General features: G+C 40.0%; 1 protein-coding gene across 3 annotated transcripts; it reads left to right on the top strand.

Annotated features, from left to right (window-relative positions):
- The first annotated feature begins 1,333 nt into the window (after positions 1 to 1,333).
- LOC138193403 (chemokine-like protein TAFA-1) lies at positions 1,334 to 23,476 on the top strand. Of its 3 annotated transcripts, none has more exons than XM_069141420.1 (6): positions 1,334 to 1,732; positions 2,768 to 2,909; positions 20,795 to 20,935; positions 22,077 to 22,201; positions 22,377 to 22,463; positions 22,618 to 23,476. In XM_069141420.1, the coding sequence occupies exons 2-5, from the start codon at positions 2,768 to 2,770 to the stop codon at positions 22,407 to 22,409; spliced, it is 441 nt and encodes a 146-aa protein (XP_068997521.1). In that variant the 5' UTR covers positions 1,334 to 1,732; the 3' UTR covers positions 22,410 to 22,463; positions 22,618 to 23,476. The 3 variants fall into 3 exon arrangements, with proteins under 3 accessions (XP_068997521.1, XP_068997522.1, XP_068997523.1); XM_069141421.1 differs by having other exon boundaries at positions 2,765 to 2,909; XM_069141422.1 differs by lacking the exon at positions 1,334 to 1,732 and adding an exon at positions 2,472 to 2,536 and having other exon boundaries at positions 2,765 to 2,909.
- Positions 23,477 to 24,590: the final 1,114 nt, after the last annotated feature.

Genomic DNA, 24,590 nt, shown 5'->3' with positions numbered 1-24,590 from the left:
AGAATAGCAAAAATAAATGTTTGGCAATTCGTTCTGCGGTAGGTTAATGAAAATGTATTCAGAGGTAGGCTGTCAGCGAGGCAGCTTTTTATCTTTTCTTGACATCACAGCACCAAAGACACCTTTTAATAATCAGTTTGACTCAGTGATTCTGACCTTAATGTCACCTACGCCGCATGCAAATATTTAACTTATCCTGTTAGAGCAGTTCATTCTTGATGTCTGTGTGAGTCACAGGAATAAAGATCAATGAAATTATTAATTTCAAGGTTTTGTGTTTGAGACACAAACTGAGCAAACTCCATGTCAAAAAGATGGCTCAGATAAAGCTCATCCCACCGTGCTCACAGGTGACTCTGCCAAAGCTCAGACATTAATGCCGCGTTGTAGTGGGGCTACATCTTAAGCAATTTCTTGCTGCTCCTCTCACACGGGATATTCTTCGCTCCTTCATGAACTGGGATTGCACCCTGTCTTTCTTTGCAAGCATCAAAATAAAATGTGAAGTCTTTATGCCGGAGAGATGGCACTGTGAGCTCGCAGGCCTTGGGCATGTTCTGCATGGCAGTGATAAAAAAAAAATTAAAAAAAAAAATATGCAGGCACAATTTGAAATGTAGAGCTCACCATGTAGTGAAGGTGGCGGGACACAGGGAGGATCAAGCTGTTTCCCACTCATACAGCTGGATGCTGATTTACTACAAATAACAGTGCTCACCTCCCTGTCTTTCCTATTATCATCGTTATGTCTCCATCATCGACTGAAGAACTCCCCTACTGTAGGTGACGATTACCTGCAGCTGAATGGACTTTCTTATTTCTCAACACAATCTGCTTTAAATTTTCCTTTCTGCTCAGCATGTTCTTTCCTAATCTTATTTTATGCACCTTACTGTAACAACACCGAGGTAAGCCAGGGACTCAGGGTTTACTTTGTTCCATCCTCGCGTTCTCGTATCTACTAATATAACAGCCCAACTTTAAATCACTTAAAAACATTAAACATGTTCTTAGTTTCCTAAATGTAGGGCAGAGTAGAAACTTACAATAAAAAAAAATTAAAAAAAAAAAAAAAAGCGGAAGGAATGAAAGGAAACGTTGCCTGAGGAGAAAAAGAAAATCCATTCTAAATGTAAATAATCATGTGGTCACAGCAGCATGAGTGGTGCCAGTTTCCCTGATTTGCATTTGTCAGAAGCATATGATCAGATGGATTCCCACTATGCCATCTAATCCAGAGGCAGTCTGGCTTTAAGACATGTGATACAGTCTTTACACTCAGCCAGGCTGTACGGGAACATTTGTCTCTTAGTGCTCACTGAGGAGGGACTCAGCGAGAGCCGCTGCTCAGAGGCTGCCTCTCACTGGAAGGATGCAGACGGTGAAAGAAGAGATTCCACTACAGTTAATTAAGGAGCACTCTGCACGTGCCTATAAATGCGAAGGGGCAAATGAATTCAGTGTCAGTGGGAGCAGCTCCTCGAGGGGAAGCAGTGATATTTCAAAGGTGGAATTGAAAGAGCTGTAAATCTATTTCCTGACTCCGGCTTGACGGTCATTTCTGAATCACTGGACTGTTGCTATCAAAGTGTGGAGCAGGGAGGCAGAGTCACTGGAGTTCCCTCCTCAAGCTAAATTCAGATTTATTGGATGGGATCAACATGAGAAGAATTATGGATGGAATTATGTCACTCTGTTGAGATATTTATACGCTCTTTGTTGGCTTGCTCAGGTAAGATATACTTCTTTCTTCTTTCGGCAGAAACTAATTCCTGTCGTTATTAAGAGATTTAACCTGATGATTCTTACATTTCTCCCCCCCAAAAAATGCAAAATGTGAAATCTGTTCCCATGAGGATTTATTGTGGAATATTGTTGTAATAACCAAAATGCATTTTTCTTTTATCTTATTCCATAATATCACTTAATATTCATTATATTGAAAAATGGCTGACGTTTATTCTTGGACGCACAATACACATGTGAACAGTTAGGTTTGATAGAAGTGTTTTATGGCCTGAAAAATGCAATATGTTGAAATCATGATACTGAGATTAAATTAGTATATAACACATTATAAATAGGTTCTGATATGAATTATTGCATTTAGAAAATATGACATAATTCAGTTTGGTGCTGTAAAAGAATTTCAGAGACTTTCTTTTTCATTATTATTTTCTCCTTCATAGATTTCCCTCCTATGACCAGGAACATTCCTCGCTGTTGTTCTATTTTTTCTCATCTAAAACAGCATGGTGAAACGTTACAAGCCTTTTTGATCCCTATTACCACCGTGTCACTGTCACATTATTCTGACAGATACAGAGAAGCCTCGGCAGCCGGCATGCTCGCGAAATCTTATCTTTCTTTAAGTTTGATTTCGGTTTTAAGGCAGGAGCTCAGCTCAGGAGTTGAAGGGAGTCAGCCTGTCAGGGGAAATCTCTGCTGCTGCATGGGAAAAACTCCCCGGGGATCACTCCACATTTGCAGTGCTGTGGCTCAGGGACACAACAGGGCAAACTAGGAAGACGAAACAGTGAGGAACTCATACTTACATAATCACGTTAATGAAAAATTCTGATGACTAAAAAAACTCCTCTGAGGGGCGTCAAAGCCAATTATAGACACAAGTGCTCGTCCAAAAATGTATTAATTTGTGTTTATTTTCCTCTTGTATCCAGAAGAGTTTGTGTGTTGTCTTGTTGAGGCTATAGGTTGAAAACATAATGGATTGTGAGTTGATTTCACCTCTGCCGGTCCTCAGCAGATGTGTCCTGTCATGTCCTGGCTGCTCTGCCTGTGCCTCTGGGTCAGTGTGACTGCCATTCAGCTGTGTCAGGCCACTTTCTACGACACAATCCAGCAACATCATGGGACGAGGCCTGGACGGACCTCAATTCACATGATTGGTGAGCCTTTCAGTGCTTTCTCTGGTTACCGCACATATTTTGTGTCATCTCTTCAGTTGCTGTCCTTGCCCTCTTGAGTACTGCCACTATTTAGCTGGGTTTAGTGGCTTTTTCATTTGTCTGTTGCAAGCCCAGGGAAAATAATAGCACTCTGTATTTGAGTCTTGATTTTATTAAGGCATCACATTCATTAATATATTAGTTATTAACAAATTATTTAGCGGGAACATTGCAGAGATGCTGATTTTCATTAAGATTAGTACCATGGAGAATTTCTGTGCAGAGACAATGAATGCCTTTGCGCTTTCCTTCTTGAGCTATTACAGTTGATATTCATGCTACACTGCTCCTCCTCAATTTGATCTGTGCGATTGTGCTCCCTGTGAAATTGCACTGAATAGAATATGACCGAAACATTGCAGTCAAACTTTTGTTTTCATCACGCGGATGCGAGCCCTGGTTATGGTAAATAATTATGTTCTCAGGATTCAACAGAGGAGAGGAAGCTGAACGCTGTCAGAACTTCAAAGGGAGAAGTAGCTGCATGAGCGTGCAGGTTCTTGGTGTCTGTTATTTCTTCCATGCGCTGGTGCACCTCAAGCATATCAGCAAGGGGTCTTTTCAATACTCTCAATATTGTGAGTCAGAAGACTTCCTGTTCCAACACCGTCGTTTCATTACTCAGGTCTGTACTTGTGTGTTGGAGGAGAAAAACAAAAAATTAAAAAGGAAAGAGAAAAGAGAAAAGTCACTCTGCAAATAGGATATCTTCACAAAAGTGGTCTCATGTCAACAAAAGGGAAATGGAATTAATATTTCAAATGTGCATTCAGGTAGCTCTTTGGAAAAAATAAGTTCAAAGCGAACAATGCGAATCCTTCAGGACCCTCTGCTGCTAAAAGTGTAAATGCCTTGTCATTCCATTTACCATGTCCTCATTCCTGGATAAATGAGATGCCAGTTTTATGAGAGGAGGATGGGAGGCCTGTCCGGATTGATTCTGACATTAGGACATTTGTTCCGTGCTGGGTGTTGTGTGCCTGTTGGATTGGTGAGAGGATTGGGGTTGACGGGTCATGAATTGGTGGCAAGAAGGCCATTGGTTGCAGACCATTGGGCCAATCATTAAAGGCAGCGAAATGCCACAAGTTCACGGTGACTGGTATTACCAGAGGAAATCGAGATTACGGACAGCCAGTGATAGGTTTTGTCCTTGCCAATAGAAATTTAGATCTACACGGAGATGTATCAAATCATTCATGTGTGGTGATTTCGGGAACAGCTAAAACTGTGGTCTGATCTTTATAATCCTTAAACGCACACAAGCTCTGTATAAATTATTATTTGTAAATAAAAACACCTGTAGTGTGAAAAGCCATGCGAGACAGGAAGATTACAGATTTATCAGCAGCCTCGTGTTTATCTCTCAAAATGTGTTCTCAGTAATAATTTCTTTTGACGTTGTACAAGTGCCTGCTCCGCTCGTGCACTAACATATTGGCAGCCTTATTGCAAAAGAATGCGTGTTCAGAAGTCCATTAGCCGGATGACCCCTGAGTAGGTGCTTGTGTATGCTCAGTGATTCGGACAAGGTGGCCTGCTTTCCACCCTACAGCTCTACTTACAGATTGCTGCCTGCCACTCTCTCAGATATGCTCAGGGCTGTTCTCTGCCTTCCTGGTACAAGCAGTGTTGCTCCATGCGGTATGATTCATAAGGTGCTGTATTTATTTGGTGCAAAGAGCGTGAACAGTGCACAAAAGAAAACATTTTGTGTCTGCCTTGCATCCGTAAAGTGCCGGGCAGGGATGTTGCTTTTGGGGTCGTGCATTCCTCGACCCCTGAACATGTCCAGCGGAAACCACTGATGGACAATTTTCTGAGTCTAGATTTTTGACTTGCTAAACAGAAAAAATAACCTCTTCCTTGCATTGATTTAATCCAAATACAAAAAATTATAATAAATATGCTGCGCAGGTATGACAAATTACACTCCAGGAGTAACACGTCAGACACATGATATTTGTTGGAGACTGAAATACACAGTATGCTCGACTGCAGAATGAACAAAGGCGTGCTGAATGTGTTGAGCAGCAGAATATTTCCAGAGGAGGAAATAGTGCCACTGGTGATGCAGTGCATCATGTGGAGGTGTTAGCAGAAAGTACGACAAACAGTAGATAGTGGCTGCCTGAGGTGGCCTTGCTCCATCGTGAACTCATTCCCACCGACAGTCGGCGTTGCGAGGTCAAACTGTTCATAACTGAAAGGTCACTGATTCTCAACACAGATAATCTCTCTCCTTGTGGTTTATTGCAAAATGTGTAGCTGCAGCTGAACGACCATAACGAGACGAGATATGCAGAGCAGTAGAAGTAACTCACTTGCAAGTATCCACTGTATATTATGATTTATTCAAATTTAAGTCATAAATACTTCACTCTGTGTTATATCTATTTCACTGTCTCCCCCTCCCCGTTGCACTTTTAACTACCATAATAGTCTTCTGTTGCAGCTTAGCCTTCCTCCTCTGCCCCTACAGTGCCTCTTAGAGTTGCACCTTTTCAGCATGGATGAACTTTCATTGTTAAGCAACTCAGATAAAAAAATAAAATATTTTTTTTAAATGGAGTGCAACTACAATTCAATTTTTTTTTAGTTAAAGTTAAAATACCACATAAATCCCTCGTGTCTCTCTTTCTGGCGCTCTATTGCGAGGAGTAGAGGATAAGGAATTTTCTTCTCTCTTTGCACTCCAACAAAAGAAACCAGTAGCTGGTAAAGCTCACAATGAAACAAACATGAAAAATGGATCTTCAGCTGTCACAAACAAAGGTTGTATCCTCAATGCACTGTTTTAGACACTGACAATTTAATAGCCTTATATAATGTGTCCTGGAGGCACATTATTTTGACATACATCTTCCTTCAACCCTCCCCGAGACCTCCTCTCAACCATGCTCTGACTAGTGTCATTGCTGCTCCGCTGCAGTGCCAATGGGAAGTGGCATGCAGCATCAGCCCGAGGCCTCGCCACATCTGGAGCTCGGCAAACCCACTTTGTCCTGATGGTGTTACACATGTTACTGTGGAGGGACCATTGGCTGCTCTGTAAAATACCAGAAACTTCTTCCTCAAGGCTTAAAAGAGATATTTTACTGCTTTTAAAGCTTTTCTGAGAGTAGAAGCGAAGTTTGTTCAGCCGTGTCGTATCACACTTTAGCAGCAATAAAGTATTCATGTAATTTCCTTGGTTAGCCCTGAAAGAAAAATATATTCTTAAGTAAATGAATCTAAGGACAATCAGTGGCCTAATTATTACTGTATGCTCACAGCTACAAATAGGTTTTACATATTCTAGTATTTCTCATTTATTTCCTCTTTCAGGCTATGAATTATTCATAAAAGAGAGCCCCTCTAAGCTTATGGATGTTTGTTTAAACAGCACGTTTAATTGAAGTCTTTCAGCCAATTCTGCGCTGTGGCTATGGTTTGTGGTCACAACGCTTATATACAAAATTAATTTCTGTAGCCCACAGCTTAATTAATTAGCCAGCTTTCTCCCTCTCTCAGGACTGCACCAGCTGTTTCTTTATCCATGCCAGAATCCTCTGGTCTGACCAACAGAGGTGTGAACGGCGCGCAAAGTTCGTCAGCTCGGTGAAGGTCGCAGAAAGCTGCAGTTCTTTTTTATTCATTTTAACCCTCCATGTCGTCGGGTCTTTAAAGAAGTGTTTCTTGTGGAGCAGACTGAGCTACAAATTGAAATAAATGTTTCCAACACATTATTAATGAGAACAACTCCCCGCCCACTCAAAAAAAAAACGTCTCCATGCCTATGTGACGGCCGTAGCCGGAGGCATTATATTTTTGGGATGTCCGTCCCACTCTGGAGAACAACATATCTCACGAATGCCTTGAGGGGATTTCAGTAAATTTGGCACAAACGTTCTCTTGTACTCAAGGATGAACTGATTAAATGCTGGTCCTCAAAGGTTAAAGGTCACACTAATCTTCTCTGTTGCAGCTCCAAACCTTTGGAACAACCCTCCCTAGCAGGTCATCAACCTTCATACCAGTTTAAAAGCCATTTAAAAACCTATTCTTTCCTTCGGGCTTTTTCACATTAACAGTATTTGCTGCTCCGACATTTTTTTGTGCTTGTGTTGACTTAATCTTTTTTTTTTTTTTTTTTTTTTTTTTTTTTGTCTTTATTGATTATCTTTTCTTATGATCAAGTCTGTTTGACCGTTTAATTCTGATTGATAATGTGCACAACAAAAGTCAACCTTTTTTTTTTTTTTTTAACTCAACTTGACTTGACCTAACCTCACAAAACATGTTTGTGTCCATAACTCAAGAATTCATGCTCTAATTAGGACAACATTTTATACATATCAAATTGTGATTACTTTTTTTATACCCAAAAGGTCAAAGGTCAACTTCAATGTGACATCAAAATATTGTATAAAAACCCTTTTATGGTCATTATTCAATTCAATAACAGAGAGGGAGACTGACCATATTTCACATTTGGCCAGATACTGAATTGGTGACACTAATCCTACAAACTGGTGTGGTTGTAAAGATACTCAGGTAGAAGATGTCTGGACAGATATGGACGTAACCTGCTACTTGACTTGGGTTGTTGGAGCCATACACCTGCGGTGGAAATTCTAGTTTATGTATTTGTTTTCATCAATAATTTAGCGATGTTCTATTGATGATATTGCATTATCAGAACCAGAACAAACTGATTAACCCTCGCAGTGAAATGGCGTCGAAGCAGCAAAGACTATGTAAGTTGTAAAATGATGATGACTTCAGCGGAAAGAGGAGGAGTTGTATAACCGGAAAGGCCGTAGGAACAAAGGACCTGTGACATTCGGTGGAGCATTTAGTCACTCTTAAACTGGCTCTTAACTGACACTGGCTGAATGTTGTTATTATTACACATAAGCAATAATGGCACTTACTCATTTGTCAGTACAGCAATCGCAAATCAGTCACATCTTGAGGTCATTGCAACGTGCTGCTGGCAGCCGTGCGATCTTTTGCTGTGAAGTTCATTATCTCTGAGGTAGAATTGTCAAAGTCATATCTGACTGATCATCAGGCACAAAAATACAATCATCTTCATCAGCTGCTACTGTGATGTCTTCATTTTTAGATTTGCTGTCATTAAAGCCCTGCAACCTTGATCTATCAAAAAAGTGTTTGAGTCCCATCACTTCATACTTAATGTGACAGAAAATAACACAAACAAACTTTTTTTTTTTTTTTTTTTTTTTTTTTTTTTAATCTTTGGCTCTGCATTAATGCACCCTATCAGTGTCCCAGAATGAGGCAAAAGAAGAGAATAGACAGAGATTACCCGCATCCACAGCACTACACTCAAGATTTAAAGGAATGAAGGAATACACAGTGTATGTTTTAGGGCAAGTGGAATATATCTGACCCCAAAATATACTACTGTATATACCCAACACACACCCTCATGAAAACAATATTTGATTTAAATATCGTTACGGCTGAAAGACAACAGGCTGTCCCTGACTACAGTATTATCTATGATACAGATTAAAATGGGAAAAAATAAAAATCTTTCTGAGGGTAAAAGTTGCTTAATAAGTTTTGTAACTAATCGTTTTGTTCATTTTGATGATATGATGTATCAGACCACAAAACAAATCTTGTCCTGATGGTGATTTTGCACCTGAGCTGAATGTGTTCATTCAGTCCAGTTAGCTGCAGCGTCCAATCAGATTAACAGATTTCTGATAGACAGGTCTTTCTTTATCGTCCTACACTTTTATAAAGGATGCTGTTGTGTAGCCTCACTCGTTCAACCAGGCAGCCTCCTTGTTCCTCTGTGCTCAGCATAGATGAACTTGATACCAGCTCACGAGAGGTCGCCTCATTCATTTAAACCAAAGTTGTTCAGTGGCGCATACGGCAAAAAAGTTTTCCATGTTCCGCCATGAGATTTGGATGTTCTGCGTGCCTCTGGAAATTTTGGTCTGTAGAGCCTGCGTCCTTTTCCTTCTTAAGTAATTATATGAGTCTTTTAGAGTTTCAATAATGTTATTGGACTACATAACTCTGATAATAGAGGATATAGAGTCATTTCACTGGGATTTTAAACGAAAAAATTTACGGAAAACAGCTGCTCGTTTTTTAATGATTAAGGGCGGAAAAACTGACGGTTGGGCAAGTGAGCTTCACATGATGAGTTGTAGTTGCACCGTTTGTCCACCACGCTAAAATCACTACACAGCCCTGCACTGCTCCTGGGGGCTTTGCGCTCACCCATCCTAACAGCAAATAAGTGAACTGAGATGCACTTCATGATGGCGGGCTGCAACAATTTCCAGGGTCATCTGAGGAGCGAGGACACATGAAATCGTTGCAATTAGAAGCACCCTAAGATCTGTCGCTATTTGTTTGAGCTGTGTTTATCAAGTCAAATCCTCCCATTGCTTTTCTAACTGCTGAACTTCTAAAAAGCTCCAAAGTCAGAGCTTCTTTTGTTACTATGATAACAAGCTAAAAAAGACTTGTCAAGCTGTGATTAATTTAGTGTTTTGAATATTTTGGTATGTTTTGAAAATGTATAAAATAAGTAAATCATCTTTTTTTTTTTTTAAACTTGTTATTTAAAAACAACCAAAAAAAGATCTATTATATGATAAATCCTGCAGCCCCTTTGACCCATCTTCAATGGACCAGAGTTTGACCCCACTTTGGGAACCACCACTCTAAAGCTGAGGGTTTAAAACATTCAATTGTTAGCACACCAAAATGCCAAATGTTTTTCTGGGTGGAACAGCAATTTGAAAGATGTAAAATGTAAGTAAACAGTTTGAGCACTAAGCCAAACAGTTCCTCAGGGATATACAGAGTACTCTTCCTCCCAAAATTTGTGCATTTATTTTAAAGCTTTGCTCACATAAATGGCGGCCTCTGGCCAAGTGCTTCTCCAGGACATCATTAGGACTGCGCATACAGGAGCCCCACTGTTTAATAAATGCTGAGAAGACGGGAACACATTTTGCCTCGCAATGATTAGTTGATTGTTTCAAACCGCTTCTTCTCTCTCGGGTATAAGAAGCTGTGTATCCTCTTGGGGTCATTAACACGATTTTGAGACCCTGGTTGTGTTTGTAGTTAGCAGCAGTTTTCTAAATATGTTTCTATGACAGCTGACATAGCTCAAGGATAGTTGACTCTGAAACCCTGAATCCTGATGAAAGTGTTCGGTTTGCTTTTATCCAGAAATAGTCCAAACAAAGCTTCGCTATTACAGACATCATTCTTTTTGTTGTGTGCAAAAACAGAAAACCAAATAAGAACTTTTGCTGATTTGAATGCTTTGGAAAGTTATTGGGCCAGCTTATCTGTAGCTACAATTATACATGGCTGAAAATGAATTGTGACTTCTCAACAGAGTTTATGGATAACATCAATGTTTGATATCAATTAATACATAATGATGATGTTAAGTGTAATTACTATAAAACTTTTAATGCTTCTGCTTTGGACGGGGGTACAGAGGGTTGGGTATGTTTGAAAGGGGCTGACTTGGCCTCAGTTTACATGGCTAAAGGAGCACATTTAAAATACACTAAGACTCGCATTTTAAGCTCTGCTTGTTGGCAAAAATAAACTACATTATTAAAAGTTAGTGTTTATTCAGTGTAATAAATGAATACCAAATCAATAACTTTAGATATTGTAATATGAAATAAATAGCTGCTATTTGTAACCCTGAATAGTTTATAGCCACAGACAGATTATGAGTCAACGGGCCCCTGGACACAGACATGTAAATGACTGCCCACCTCTTCCATGAGTGCAGCGAGCAGAGCAAGACACCCATACTGAAAGAGACACAAAACGTATCTAATTTCATTTTGTGTTATTTTTTTGTCCTGTTTGCATCTTGTTTTGTGTTACGTTTTGGTAAGGACCCTGAGCCTGCAGCCTGTATTCCACACGCTATCATTAGACAATGACCGGAAAGCGACTGCCAATGGTCCGGAGTCCTTTAAACCTCCAGCTGGACTTGTAGCCATAAGGTTGCTGCATTTGGCATCAGACCCTTAAACCCATTGAGTTACAGGATAAAACACGACAGTAAATGCTGTGCCAGACACTGTGACAGTAATTCAAATTTCTCTTGATTAATAACATGAAAAAGAAAAAATCAATTCAACCTTTTTAACTTTTGTTCCTGTGCCAGAGAATCAAAACAAGCCCTCACACTGGAAAGGATCCCTCCATCACCGCACTTCACAGTAATTGCTGATGTGTGTGGTTGCACAATCCTGTGTGGGCTCATGTGTGAGCACTCTTCCTCTTTAATTCAACATTTTTTCCCCATGAAACAAAAACTACTGGTGAATTAATGATAGCTTGTGTCCCCACTGTTTGTAAATATTGTATCACAAAGTTCTGACCTTTTTGTCTTGTATGTGCTGAGGATTGTTACAGCAAAATGTGCTCCTGACCCGGTGCTTAGTTCCCATGTTTCCACATTATATGGAAGTGTAAAGAGGGAAGAGATGTAACACGTTTGTCACAGTGCTTTCTCCCTCGCTCTTTTTATTTTTTCCTTGTGAGGGATCTTAAAGGTGTGGCAGCCCTCAGCCTCTCTTTACTCCTCTTGACGATTTTGTCGCTTCACTGTCGACAACTTGTGGTGGAATTAATATGCAATTTTTTTTTTGGGACGATTTTTTGACCCAGTTGTTAGACACACAGTTTATTTAAATCGAGTGAAAACTGGGTCCATCAATTCGGAGTTATTTCATGCGGCTAACCCCCATCGCCATGAATATTAGTGCCTTTAATTCATCCTGTGGTGAAAATGGGGCCTCCTCTCCTCACTTTTGATTTTCTCAATGAAAGAAATACGTCTTGTAGAATGGGAATGCTTGCTTGTGAGATTATTTGCCTTTGTGGTAGCCTGTTTTAAATGCTTGGCAGGAATATTCAATTCTTTATCGTTACTTAGACCTCATTAAACTGAAAAGAAGCATCTCAACTTACTAATTGGTTCCAAGGGGGAGGGGAGTATTAGAAATAAGCAAAGTAATTAATATTGGGTTTATCAGGCTCTACTGCAGATTTTTTTTTTTCCCAGCTCCAGTCTTTCCTGGGTGTGCCATAAGTCTTCTGGCATATTTACACTACAGATCCAATTACCTTTCCTGCAGAGACTGGAGTGTGCATGTGTGAAAATGGGGGCCAAAATTGGGGATATTACATTTTGTCAAATATGAACAAAATGATGGAAAAACTGGCTGAAACATTTCAAGTCGTGCATCAACAGAAGAAATTAAATTTCAATTAAAAAAAAGAAGTTTTTCTAGGTTCAGGTTAAAATCTGATACTCTATACCGTAAATTAAGAAATAATGAATGTAATGTGGTAAAATGAACATAATCCACATGTTGTATTATGTGCGGAATATATTTCCCTACAAGGCATGTTGTAAATTCTCCTTAAGTGCAGTTAGATGTGATCAAAATCTTGATCATGTGACACTCAGTCGTGTCATTCTGAGTAAGTAAAGATAATATCTGCCATATTTCTCCCCTTATCAGCAGTCTTGCATATTGTTCGCCACCGTCTCCTCAGACTACATGTCATACAGCATGAAAGGTCATTTAGCCTTTGCATTATGCATGTTACACAGTTTACATGTTGCAGTGCACATCGGCACCCTACGTAGTTCGTCTGGTCGTCAGCGGGGAGGGCCAGCAGTCACATCAGAGGCAAGCAGCTGTTCTCTAAAGGCTCTCTAACTCGGCTCTGTCCCTGTCCACTTTTCTTCTCTGTGAATGTAACTCTTTCATCAGAGCAGGCGATCTAAAAATATGAAATATCAGCTCTGGACATTTGCCAGTCGGGGAAAAGGGCTAGATAGAGGGACACGAACAGCTTGACATTTAAAAAATAAATGACATCACACTGACAGAAGACATTTTTCCGTTGCAATTTTTCTGTTTGCCGTTTGCCTGTTTTTAGAAAACTCAAGAGTAAATGTGTGCTACAAGAGGAGCAAATAGAGTGCCTTTGTATATGTCTGTTGAACGGACATGAAAGCTGTTGTGTGATTGCTGTACTTCAATGTCATGCTCAACAAGTCACGTATTTCCACCATAAAAACCCAAATGACTATGAGCTTTTTACATGTGGCACTCGTTGAGAGTCCAAATAGCATTTAATGCCCTTGATCAGTACCAGTCTTCCAGTGTCCCGGGCCCATATTGTATGTGACAACATGAGACGACAGGCTTTTGAGGCTCATATTTAAATACATATTTAAAAAAAAAAAAAAAAAAAACCTGACCCACTCTTCGCTGCTTCCTCTGTTGCATGCAGTTTTCATGCATCTTAAAACAACGCCAGCTCTGCACTGCGAGGAGTCATTTTGCATTTCAATAAAGTATCACCCATCTTTGGCCCACTGCACAGGACCAATCTTACAGTCTCCTTGCGTGACATGCTGTCAGAAACACCAGCCATATTTCATGAATTTCTGTGCTTTTATTTGTCATGGACAGTGCCTCTTCAGAGTAGCAATTGGTAGTTTTCTGAATTGTTTTGATTCCCTTTTCTGTCAAGCACATGCACACACGCTCACACAAGCAAGAAATAAAAATATACTCATGTTAAGGAAAGAAAAATATCACCATGTATTGACGCTTTTAATATCTGAAGATATTCTCAAACACGACTAATTTGCAAGACATTTAAAATTCTCAACTTTCCTCCAGCTTTTTTTTTTTTTCTTATCATTTAGACCAACACAGCTTTTTCTCCTGCCTCAAAAACAAATTTGTCTTGCAGTTTATTGAGCAATATGTCACTCACTTTCTCCCCAACATTTATGCCTGGAATAACAACAGTACTGCAGGGACTTCAGATGATTTCGCAGAGGGCTGGGAAAAAAAAATAGTCATTCAAGTTGACACCATGCAGTCACATGTTTTGTGCCTCTCACTGTCTTCCATCTGCATTAATTTGACATTCTCTAATCTGGCGCTCCCATTTCTTGTCAGCAACCAAACCGCCGTACCCTGCTGGTTTGGACGTCTATGGAGAGCACGCGCGGGAAAAGTGGAGCCTATTATGGGTCACCTTGGATGCATTTCCCATTAAAAGGTGACAGGCATGGCGCTCTAAAACACGAACTGCTGTGGTTTGGAAATCAGGGCCTGCTGTCTTCAGTAAATTACTTTTAAGCTACAAAATAATTAACCACAGGAATCACGGATTTATGGGCCCTTGCATGTGACATGGACGCAGCACTGAGCTTGCTAAGAGTTATTCAGATGTCACACAGTCATCAAGACATATCGTCACGTGGCACTCGGGTGTGAGTGCACACATTCAGTGCAGGGTTTACACATAGTGCCACTGGCTGCCAGTCACTGAAGTCCCATGAGACGAACTGGTTATCTGCTAAATTGAGTCCCTTAGGCTTTCCATTTGGTTTGTATATGGAGTGTAACACTGACTCCTCTCAGGGCGATCCTTTCAGTTATATGCTGTGTTCATTAAATCCACACATTTCATTTGGATTATTAGGTTTTACTCAAATGATAGATGGTGTTCAGAGTCCCTCCATAAATTTCAAATATTGTATTTTTTCATGTATTCAGTGTGTCGAACGCCTGGAACAGATGGCAGAGGAGTGTTGCCATTCAGAGGGTATACTTGCTATCAGCGTCTCCAGAGACAACCACAGTCTGGGCTCATTACAGTAGACAGCGAGTCATTGCATACTTATTGCGTGGTGACATTTCTATTGAGATAGACTGACCATTTTCCTCTGCGCAATGGCTGTTTCATCACGTCTGAAGAACCATTTACAGGTCCCACATGAACCCTGTTCACATTCATTAGGCAGGCAGACCCGCAGATCCACAGAAACTCTGAATTGGCGCTACGCGTTCATGTCAAGCATGATTTGACAGCATTTGCTTTCATCCAGGCTTGCTGTCCATAACTCTTCAGATTTCGACGCAGTGTTTTTGGTTTCTAGCATGACTCATTGTGCCGGAGCCCGGCGACTGAACGACGGTCGCTCTCCATCCAGCAGCTGAGACAGAGACATTATTTGTGTAGATAATAGCATTACAGTTAAGTGACAAATTTCCATCTCATAAAGCAACAATGAAGTAAGTAGATCTCTGTGAGAAGTTGTGTCGAGGTTTGTTTAGGTTTTACAAGCAATTTAAATTTCAATATGCATGCGTAATATTGTAGTTTTGACCATTGACTGTGTGTAAAAGTTGACAGTTACGGCTCTGAAAAATGAGGCCCATGTCGAAGTGCCTGAAGCCGTAATACCACAAAGTGCCACTTGAAATGAAAAGATTGGCCGACAGTGGCCTCTCTATAAACCTGGGGTTCTGGAAATCACAGCCCACCACTGAAGTGACTGGTAAAATCACTGCTGAGTCCAGAGTGAAGAACTTTTATTCAACTTAGTTGGTCATACAGAACGGAGGGGGTTTGCTCGCATTCGTGTGTGTGTGTGTGTGTGTGTGTGTGTGTGTGTGTGTGTGCGTGTGTGTGTGTGTGTGTGTGTGGTTTCTGAAACCGGAGAAGAATACACAACGTGAGAATAATGTAATTTAATAAAGAATAAGTTAATGGTCTCTCGACGTCATGTGGCATAACTACCACAAAGTGTCCACATCAATTCAAGAAACAAAAACACAGCCAGGGTACTTGGAAACAATGAGACTCAGGAACACATTTCATACATCAGTGATTAACTAAACAAGATCTCAACGGAGCGCTGAAGAAACCACACAGTGTGTTAATTGTAGAATGAATGGACGCTACATCGCGCTACCATTCAGCATTACAGGCTACGACGAACAACATGATTAAGGACTACTACCGTAAGAGTGACCGCAACGGTGTATCTGCAGTTGTCTTACCTGCAGGTCAAGGGACGCACGCGTGAAGCCTTCAAACGCGCTGACACGCATTCACGACTACCACCTCTAATGTATTGTGGCAGAGGAGAGCTCAGCGATGGAACGTACCACTCCCAGGGGGTGTGGCGGAATAGTCCAAGTGACCCTGGCCTTTTCAACACCGCTAGAGGTTGTCTCCAAAAAAAGCATCCAGTTGCATAGCATCCCATTAATCTAGTCTCATAAAATTCTCAGTCAATAGAATTTCTCCACAATTCATCTCGGTTTTGTTAGCTAAAGGCGCTCCTTCTTATTAGTTTTCTGGCCGTCCATCTGAAAATAATCCCCCCATTAACGAGAAAGTAAGCTTCAAAACGTTTTTTGGGAGGGGGGCGTGTCGCCGGGTTTCCAATCAGATCGAGTCAGATCCACCGCCGTATCATGCAATTAGTTCTGTACGTAAGCAGAAAGCAAATTAGGCTAGTCATTTTTCATGTTTTCATTTTCTTGTAACTTTTTCTGAACACTTTCCACTTCCAATGCTTGATTTGGTTAAATATGAAGGTGGTATTGATGTCAAATTAATTTTAATTCACGGGCATGGGACATCCTCGCCGTAGCTGTAGAATTATTCAAGAGCAAAGACAAACGCAAGCAAGACAGAGAGCGGCGGAATTTGGGCCGTGGACTGCATCGCTAAATGCAGCAGATGTTCATTGTTCCCTGCGAATTTTTTTTCTCATAAAAGACCAACAAAAGAAATCTTAGCACAAGAAATAAATCACCACGAGAAACTTAACAACACCGGGAACAAATCATCCCTGAAAACGCGACAAAACTCCTACCAGATACAGCCCTAAGTTATAACATTTTTCAGCTCTTCCGGACCTAAAAATGAGCTGTGCCCCGTTGGGTGCAGGTTGTTTTAGGTGGTCACCTCATTTCCTGACAGCCTCCGTGTTCCGGCTCAGAGTTATGAAGAGGCAGGAGCAGGGAGCATTGCTACAAAAAAAACAGGGCAGTTCCAGATGAGACCCTCTGCTTCCGCCTGACCTCTGACCCGATGAATGGCAATTTGTAGCTGACCCTTACTCCTTGTCAATCAAAATGTTGGTGGAGAGGCAGCACAAGTGTGTACATACTCATACACCCACACACACTCACACTCTGAAGCCCTTTGTCATTTGGGAGACTGACTTTGTTCATACTCGCTGATAATGGGAGAAATGGAAATACAGAAAACAATTATACCCTTGCATGGCTCCAGCCTCTCACCTGAGGAGAACATTCATACCCAGCCATGTTATCCTCTGTCTCCCTCTGAAATATTTATCATGCAAAGACGGGGTCTCGGAGCATGCAGCGTGTTGTACTTGTAGGCTGAAACCACGGGTGAACTTGAAGAGCGCTCATCAGTGTGGCATTGCTTTTGTTTAAAGGTACCCAGTACACCTGCCAGCTGGAAATACCGCGCTGATTTGCATTTTTATTTGATTTTAATGTATTCTTCGGAGGTGATGATTTCCAAATATAGAGTATCCCTATTCTTTGCTCTGTTTGCTAGCACCAAGCAATGCAAGTTAATTCTGTTGAGTAGTGTGTTTTTAATAGATCAAAGAGGAAATCTGGGGCTGTCTTATGCAATTAAGGAGAGGCATTAAGAAGAACAAACCCCTGTGGGCTGTTGTTTTCAAATGATGCCCCACTGCTTCCACTGGTACATCACGATTAACGTTGTGCAGACATGCCCTTTTGTTGAGTGCATCAGACAGCAGGCAACATTCTCCCAGACCAGCGACGAGAGCTGGATATTTTTCAGTTAAACCAAAGGCTGTTGATGTTTTCTAAGAAGTAGAGCCAGGAGTCATGATAAGCCTGAAAAAGTCAACAGACTTGGCAAGAAACAAGGAAAAAGACAGGCTTTCTTAATCCTATCCTCTCACTGTATTGGAATTTAGCTATTAATTTTGTTTCTTTAAACACCCTTATCCAATTAACAACTTTACCTGAACCTGAAACTGGTTCTGTTTATTAATACTTGTCAATTATTTCAGCATGAGCTGATTTACAGCCCGGCAGGGTAGATATTCCCACAGGAAAAACACTGAATCCCAAATAAATTCCAATCATGTTTATCATAATCCAACCCTGACTTCTTTTGAGGTTTTACGTATGTAAGACGAGATAGTGATCACTTTAAATGCAATGAGGTTAAAAAAAAAAAGGGAGAATCAAAGTGACATAAGCCCAGTGATCTACTTCTACCCAGCAGGTCACTATGGGCCGCGGTGATTAATCCCCAATGGAGCTCACATGATGGCTCACAAATCTTATCTCCCTCTTTCCCTTTTAAATTTAAGCTGCTTTATGACTTAATTTGCCTTGCGTTTGAAATTGTGGATTGAACATATAGTAATACAGCGATCTCCACAATGACAAATCAAAATTAAAATTGCTGTATCCACACTGCCGTAATCCCGAATGGCCTCTTGAGATTTGTGATTCAAAAGTAAATTATATCACTTTATACTTTATAAACATCTCCCAACCACCCCAATGTAGCATTTATGGGTAATATGTGGACACTTAATAATGTAGGCAGTGTATAAACAAAACATAATGGTTTATAACTCATTATATTTGAAATAAGGAAGACATTAATATGTATTTTAAACACTTTTAGATCTGGAACAATTATCAGATAGATTTCTCATTTGACAGAACATTAGTCAGCAATTGTTTTGAAATTTCAATTTATTGTTTTAGTCATTTTTCCATAAAGCATGCACGGTATTTGCCTATTCCATCTCATCAAATGTGAGGTTTTGTTGCCAGGTTTCTTCCGACAATCCATAGACAAAACTATCGATCACTAGTTTTAGAACGTAACCTGCCAATTTACCAGTAATGAAAATAATTTTTAGTTGCAGCTTTTACGATGTTAATACAACAAACAAATATTTGTCATTTTTCCTTAATTAAGCAAGTCGAACGATTAATTTACTATTTTTGAGTTTGTTGCAGATTCATTGTTTGTTGATCAACTAATGGAGTTATCGACCAGCTGTTTCAATTCTGCTTATCAGTATGTATGATTTCAATACAATTATGTTAGATAATATTATCAAGCAATCAATAATGGATGCCTGCTTCATTGGAAAAGTTCAAGATATATATCTGCTCACAACTAATTTCATTTTTGAAATAGTTTCTATAGCCTATCGCTTTTGCATGTTAATTAGGGGAGCTTATGTGTCACCACCTTGTTGATTGATTGAATTATGATTACTTACGGTGATTCAGTGCTCTTTACTGCTCAGCAGGTTTTCTCTTTAGGTTGTGTGCAAGGCGGCATATGTGCCTCAAAGAAACTGCTCTGCATTAAGAGGACCTCACAAACCCAAATATTCAAATGCAGTAAAGCGATATATGCAAATCTAGCCATGACACATTTCACAAACCCACAGCTCATTGTCAAACATTACTTCAAATCACTTTCCTGGCAATATACCAGATACTTTTCCCCTCTCACGGCTCTTTCTCTCTAGAACCTCCTTGATCTTGTGTCATGCTTACGGGTGTAGTTGTCAGATGGTCCTTAGCTGCTCAACTCTCATATGCTGAGAGACCGAGCGCGGTGGGTGGGAAAGGCCAGCAGTTGAGGTGGGTCGCGTCCGTTCGGTTCAGTCCTCTCATCCCTCAGGGCACAGCCAGTAGTTTGGTGATAATTGCATGGTGGATCCAGTGTTCATATTCATGATAACCCTGAAGCAGGCCTCTCCTCCCACTAATAGATGTCTTTTTTCTGCCTGCTCTCACACATCTCTTCATCATCATTTTACATTCAACAAGCTGCAGGGGCCTCGCTCGTTCAAAGAGTGTAAAGCACTGGAATAATTATTCTAGTTTACGGCAAACTTGTATGATGTTTTACATTTACTGCACTGCGTTAAACAAACAATTCATGAATATGGACAATGTAGATTAAGCACAAGATAAATATGATACATTTTTTAAGTATTCAAAATATGAGCAGAAACATGAATATGACAGTTATTGGTAGAAAAATTCTTCAGATGTTTTACCAATACTCCAACGTAAAAATATTTTTTTATTTATTCACAATCCTAGTTAAATATTAGTGCTGTACTATCATTTTGATACACTAAAAGAACCAAGCTAAAAAAACTTATTTTGCAACTAAATGCCCCTCACATGGATACATTTCTTTGTATTATTATTTGCTTACATTATCTGATTGTTAAAGGAGTGGGTAAGCAGCTAGTTACTATTATATGGTCGAGTTAGGTAGGTTTGTCCAATGGTTCTCAACCTGTGGGTTGTTCTCTTCCACAGGGTCACAAGAAAGTACCTGGTTTAATTTTTCATAAATCATTTCATAAGATTGTAATCTTCTTTTTTATGTAACTGAGAAGTGACTTATAATTCTAGTTGTAATACATTGAGTGTAGGTCTGCAACAATATTTTACAACTGTAGCATCAGTCTATCACAGTGACTCAGAAACCAAGAGGACATCTGCAGATGCCTTGTTTTGTCCAAATAACTTGCTCAGGAGGGAAAAGCAGAAAATGATTTCACCAGAGAAACTTGCCCACGAGAGTACTTTATGCTTATAAATGCAGTTGTTGATTAAATATCTGACAGTTCAGAGTAATCATTAGCATTCAAATGTAGTGGATCAAAAAAGTGAAATATTTTGATTTGAAATGCAGCAAAAAGTAGAATATACTTAAATAAAGTACCTGAAAACAGTAGATAAGTACAGAAATAAATGACTTTCCACCGGTTATGACAGTTTATGTTAATCCACAAATGTCCACACAGTGAGTTGTTCAGAAGGCAAATGTTGCTTTGTTTGTTTACCCTGGAGATGCTGACTTAATGTAGTCTGTTGTTTGTTTTGTTTTTTTCTCCTTATCAGAGGGGGGCACATGCGAAGTAATCGCTGCTCACAGGTGCTGTAATAAGAATCGTATTGAGGAGAGGTCGCAGACAGTCAAGTGTTCTTGTCTGCCGGGGAAGGTGGCTGGAACCACCAGAAACAGGCCTTCATGTGTTGACGGTGAGTATATCAGCAGCTAAAATATCAGCCTATTCTACTAGATCAGGTTTACTACGATCCTGCCCCGTGGCTGCATGAGAACAAAGTATTTGTGTCGAATCTGCTTACATTGCAGGAAAAGAATGTTTTCAGTATTTCAGATTAATTTCCACCACACATTGTCTGCAAAATCCTGCCAGACAAAACTGCTATGTTTTGTAAAGATACACAGATTTGTTCAAATCGCTCACAAAGCCGAAGTCACCCATGCAATGCCTTGTCCCAAATAAGATTAACATTACCTGGGATAATGTCGTATCCAAATGCCACTGCTGACAGACAGCAAAAGGTATCTGCAGGGGTAAGCTTTAAGTCCAACACGAGACAGTCGAACACAACCGCTGAAGCACACCTCAGGGAATAGTAAAGAAATAAAGAAAAATAGCATAAGGCAAAGAGATGCAGACAAAATGGGTGTTCAATACACATGCACCCTTTAGGTTTTTCATGATGGTTTTATACATGCCTTGACAAATATCTGCTGCACATGCTCAATCCCTTGTAAGAAATGGATTTGGTGCCTGCGTCTGACACACAACTAAAACACATATTGGCTTTAGGAAACCTCTCACCTGAAGCTTTTATCTTAAATCCTTTTGCAAATATGACTGCAATCTCTGAGCGGACTGGGGGAATTTGAGGTCTCTCTGTGTCAACTCTGACAGATTTTTTTCCTCTGTCACACATTACAAACCATTTACTGTCTACTTACCCTGTATTTAAGGCAATTTTCTCTCCTGATGGCAGGAATGTAGTGTGCATTAAAGTCAAGTCTCAGTCACACCTACCAATCCTTTCACTCAATATAAAGCCTCAATTCCACCTGTATTCAACTGCATCTCGTAAAGAAGCCACATTGTGATATAATTAGAATGTAAGGCGACTATTTTGCATTGAAACACAAAGCATACACATGTAACAAACCCCGGGCCAACTTACTTCGTGACACCTTTGACATGGCACATTTGGTCATTTTCAATCAGACAATCCCACCTAATGGCCATCTGTTCATAAACAGCCCAGCGGTGCTATCTGGTCTTAATCACGCTCGTAAGGTGAAAGTTAGCTGCAATGCCATTTCTCTTGTCTTTGTTGCCTGTAGCATCCATAGTAATTGGGAAATGGTGGTGTGAGATGGAACCTTGCCTGGAGGGGGAGGAATGCAAGACGCTCCCTGACAACTCAGGCTGGATGTGCTATGCCGGGAACAAGATCAAAACCACAAGGGTAAGATAACCCCTCTTGACCACGGGAAGCGAGATATTACAGCAGAGCTGTGAGAGAAATGCAGAGCGCTATGGCATCAACAAAACAGCACGGTTATGGGTTTGAATTTCAGCGCAAATTGACTTGTTAACAACACAGTCTAACCCTTCAATTTCTACTTTCCTTTTCTTTTCAGAACACTCAGCCATACACAACATCAACATATTAACATTTTGCGGAAGAGATGCAAGGGAACACCTCTGGGGCAAAGGTTAATTTGCAGGTCAGCCTCCTCGTTTATGCTGGGACACCCCGATACTAATTAATTTCTCTCAACTGTCCTAATTGCGGAGCTCTGTAAAGGGCAAAAGACACAATTTATATTCATTTCTGTGATATTTACATCATTCTAAATGTGTCTTTCCTTCTCATTTCAGCGCTATCACAGGACCAATTATCACAACAGACAATGAACCTATTGTTGCTTTAAGAAATGTGAACACTTCTCAAATTAAAGTGTAAAAAGATGTAGAATAAATAAAGCACATCCTGCTCAAGGCTCTTGAAAATACTGACGCTCCAAGCTGCCTGCAGGAAACTTCATCATAACCTTGTAATGAATATATTTTCATCATTTTTCCCCCAACTTTGAGATGGAACGTGACTGCCTGTGCATTTGGATGAAAATCTGGAGAGTATCTGACGTCCCTCCTCAGACATCGTGAGACAGATGTCTTAGACGAAGCACCGAACAGGAGAGGAATATATCAAAGGACATGCGATGAGCAAGTACAGAGGTTGACAGCCCTCAGGGTTTTCTGTTCTCTTTTTAACATAGTTAGAGGAAAAATATTGTACATAAATTGTTTGTCCTTTCTTGTGCACATGAACTTTATCTATAGTGGTGGTGAATTGTCCCTCTTCTTACCCACAAAACTCAACACAGCCAAAGTTTGAAGAATTCAAGTAAGATGTCGATGACGTTAAGATGAACCAGATGCATTATGAAGGACATGTTTTACAACTACAGATCGTGTGTCTTGATACATTTTACCATTTTTTTTTTGTTTAATACTTGTATGCCTTTGATCACCTCTTAAATGGCTTTGCCAATCAAATTTGGTAACATGTCGGCTACCCAGAAACTGATTGATTTCACCACAAATGTGATACCAGTTGGTTATTTTCAATACTTGAAATGCCTTATTTGTGTTATTCATTCAAATGATGATATTGTACATATGAAGCCATCTATTGATATGTGCTGAAATTTCATTAAAGTCATTGTTCCTGTTAGTTACGTGAGTGCATCTTTGCCACTCAGTAAAATCTGATCACACAGAGATAATATAAATATTTTAGATTCAGAGCACCTTACTCTTCCCGAGGATATAATTATCTCCACACTGTTTTGTCTTTTGCAAGTAAACATCCATAAATTTGCTTAGAAATCACAGAAAAAAAGACACCCCTTGCGACTGCGGAACTTACCTGAGTATCATCACCTTTTTAAGAATCAAAAGCAATCCAGTTATAGTTGAGTGTTCATTCATGGGTACACTGCAAACACCTCCTGCTAATAGCTATTTTGGCTCAAGTTGTAGCTCGCTGTGTAACTAAGTGTCTCCACGGCAAAATTATATTTCCTGTTTACATCCTTCAAAGCACCCAGATTATGTTTTGCAGTTCAAAAACGTGTGGGGGTCCAGTCATGTCAATTTCTTCATGGCCATTGTTTATTCAATAATTTTGTTTTTGCTGCCTTTAGTCAATGTGTTTCCCAGATTGCTGTGCAATAAATTGTCATAGGAGCTGTTGTTTTGGCATGTTAGTAATCATTGTTTATCTTTGTTAAAATCCCAAAGGTTTAAATCTCTAATAACAAGTGTTGTATGGTGGATTGAATTTCTTGGAATATGAATGATAAAACAGAAGAACAAGTTTCTATTTTTTTAAGAGAAAGACTGTTGAAAGAAATGCTGAAGGAGAGATTGCACTGAATTTCAAAAGCTTGAGTGGCACAAAGACATGATGTCAGAACTTCATCTCTTTGCTTCCTGGTAAGGAGGAGGATCTCCTGCAGTGCTGTTGTCACAATGACCTCACGAGTGTACTTAAGATGGTAATTATTAGGTTTTTGAGGTGTGGGAGTCGCAGATCCCCTTGATTCCAGTTTTAATGGTAAGCTAACCAGCTCCTGGCTCTGGCTTCATATTTATAAAAGAAAGTGTTGTCATGTCTTCCCATCTAACTGTGGTTAGAAAGTGAATGAGCATACATCTCAGAATTTTAAATTATTTTATTTAATCACATTTATCTTCATTGAGAAACATCCCTTTCACCCCTTCACACTTGGATCTTTAAGCTTGACACTGAGGTCATTAATTGGAGTCACTTTTGCTCTCTGTAC

Source organism: Embiotoca jacksoni, unplaced genomic scaffold (assembly GCF_022577435.1).
Source record: "Embiotoca jacksoni isolate LCO1_2020_lvr unplaced genomic scaffold, fEmbJac1.0.p SCAF_9, whole genome shotgun sequence".
Lineage (NCBI taxonomy): Eukaryota > Metazoa > Chordata > Actinopteri > Embiotocidae > Embiotoca > Embiotoca jacksoni.
This window is presented reverse-complemented; position numbering and strand designations above follow the sequence as displayed.